Source organism: Cyprinodon variegatus, unplaced genomic scaffold (assembly GCF_000732505.1).
Source record: "Cyprinodon variegatus isolate N-32 unplaced genomic scaffold, C_variegatus-1.0 Scaffold265, whole genome shotgun sequence".
NCBI classification, from domain to species: Eukaryota; Metazoa; Chordata; class Actinopteri; order Cyprinodontiformes; family Cyprinodontidae; genus Cyprinodon; species Cyprinodon variegatus.
The window spans coordinates 45,834-47,889 of record NW_015150718.1 but is presented as its reverse complement, the minus strand read 5'-3'; the positions used below and the strand labels follow the sequence as shown (position 1 = coordinate 47,889).

General features: G+C 46.4%; 1 protein-coding gene across 1 annotated transcript in view; it reads right to left on the bottom strand.

Annotated features, from left to right (window-relative positions):
• Nucleotides 1–1,259: 1,259 nt before the first annotated feature.
• Nucleotides 1,260–2,056, bottom strand: part of LOC107089783 — a 9,105-nt gene continuing 8,308 nt past the window's right edge. The window contains exons 5-6 of the mRNA XM_015382749.1: nt 1,379–1,481; nt 1,260–1,282 (exon numbers count right to left, since the gene is read on the bottom strand). Coding sequence (XP_015238235.1) covers nt 1,260–1,282; nt 1,379–1,481 — 126 coding nt within the window. The remainder of the gene's footprint in view (nt 1,283–1,378; nt 1,482–2,056) is intronic.

The following is a 2,056-nucleotide window of genomic DNA, read 5'->3' as shown; positions in this document are numbered from 1 at the left end:
GGGTCCAGACATCCTTCTTTAACCCTACTTGGGCCAGCTCTCCCAAGGCGCTCCCAGGCCAGCCGAGAAACATAGTCCCTCAAGCGTGTCCTGGGTCTCCTCCTGGGCCTCCTACCTGTGGGATGTGCCTGGAACACCTCACCAGGGAGATTTCCAGGAGGTATCCGAACCAGATGCCTGAGCCACCTCAACTGGCTCCTCTCGCAGCAGCTCTATTCTAGGTGCTCCCCGGATGACTGAGCTCCTCCCCCTATCTCTAAAAGCCCAGACACACTACGGAGAAAACTCATTTCAGCCGCTTGTATCCAGGATCTCATTCTTCCGGTCATGACCCAAAGCTCATGACCATAGATGANAAGGTACAATCAGTAATCTTCAGGAAATCAAGCTCCAGCTTGCAACGCTAACTGAACTGTCTCTCACGCAGACTCCGGTGAACCAGTGTCCAGGCCCGAACCAGAACCAGTACATTCTGTGTGCTTGTGCTAAAATAAACTTGTTGAACTTTTATCCCTGTGTCCGTCAGTGGTGTTCTGCATACTTGGGTTGCTATTAGTGAACCCATCATGACACATGGTATGAAAATGGTTGTTGACAAATTAAATAATACACACTTGGATAGCTGTTTTTGCAGTATGGCAATATGTACAAGAAGAGTTTGAAGGTCAAATTACTCACAGGAGGTTGTTCTTTAAACCAGAAAAGCAGTATGAGTAGCATGAACCTCAGGAAAATCCAGCACATTATAGCAGTTTTTAGCCACTGTGGTATCTGCAGGTATGTTTCAGGAATGGTTCTTAATGCTGTCTCAGGTAGGATCGCTCCTACTTAGAAGGTCAATATAGGTGGCAGCTAAGGTGCGGAATGAAGGTTCCTAATGGAAGTGTTTGATGTAGCTCTTCTGTTGAACTATGTTCATCTGCTTCGTTAGCCTGGTGTGTTCTGTAAAAGTAAAAAAACCCCACTGGACTTGGTTTCCAGGATTTGAAGACGTTTCTCCACCTCTCCAGGAAGCTTTCTCAATTCAAATGTCTGGTGTGTTACTCAGCCAGTGAACTTCTTGCAGTGGGATGCATGGACCCAAGTGGCTATCTCGGGCAACCTTTACTACTGTGTGGGTGATCAGCAACACCTGGAATGGACCCATCCAACTGCAGGATTTCCAATCTCCCTCCTGAAATTTGTAATAAAGACAAAATCCATGGTTTTAAATCATGCAATGGTTTAGTAGCTGGTGCAGGGAGACCTCCCTGTGTCTGCTACCTCACAGCCTTCAGCTGGGCTGTAAGAGAAATGCAGTAAATAAAAATGTTATCATCACAAGAGAAGGTAGGGGAGAATGGTGCTGCTGGAGGCCCAGATCCCATATTTGGTGGACCTGCAAACAGCTTGAATGGACCTCTGCGGCCCCCATTTTCAGCCAAGGCCTCCAAAGCATTCACAGGAACTCCCACATAGGTGTAACTTGCCAGCCCCCGTCTCTGTGAGGACAGGACAAAACCACAGAGAAAACTTGATTCTTGCTCTTTGCCTTCTGCTCTCTTTGCCTCCTCTCCCTTTTCCATGAAGCTGGGGTCAATCTCTGGCAAGATGGAGATCCTGCCGAAGCAGAAAGACCCAGATCTCAGGAATCCTCAAGGATAGGTTAGAACCTTTCAGAACCAAACGTCTGCAAAGCAGACCTTTGCAACACATTTCTCTTGAGTTTCAGAACTTATAGAGCCAGACTAGATGAGAACCATGCCCTGGGTGTGAGACTGAGACAAAGAGGACCCTTGCTGTGAGCCTGGAAACCCTTGTCTTGCTGCCCTGACTGATGAGCTGCAGCTGGATGAAACTCAAGCTTTCCAAATGGAAATTGAAAAAAAAGGTTTGCAGGTCTGGCATAATTAGGGACAGAACAAACGATATGTCTCTTAATGATGTTGATCTGATGCTATACAGAAACATGTTGAGCTGTGGCTGAAGCTTAGACAAGCTTTATTCACTAAGGATTTAAACACTGATATAACATTAGTGTTCATGTGTTCCTCAGATGCTCATTACATTTCCATTA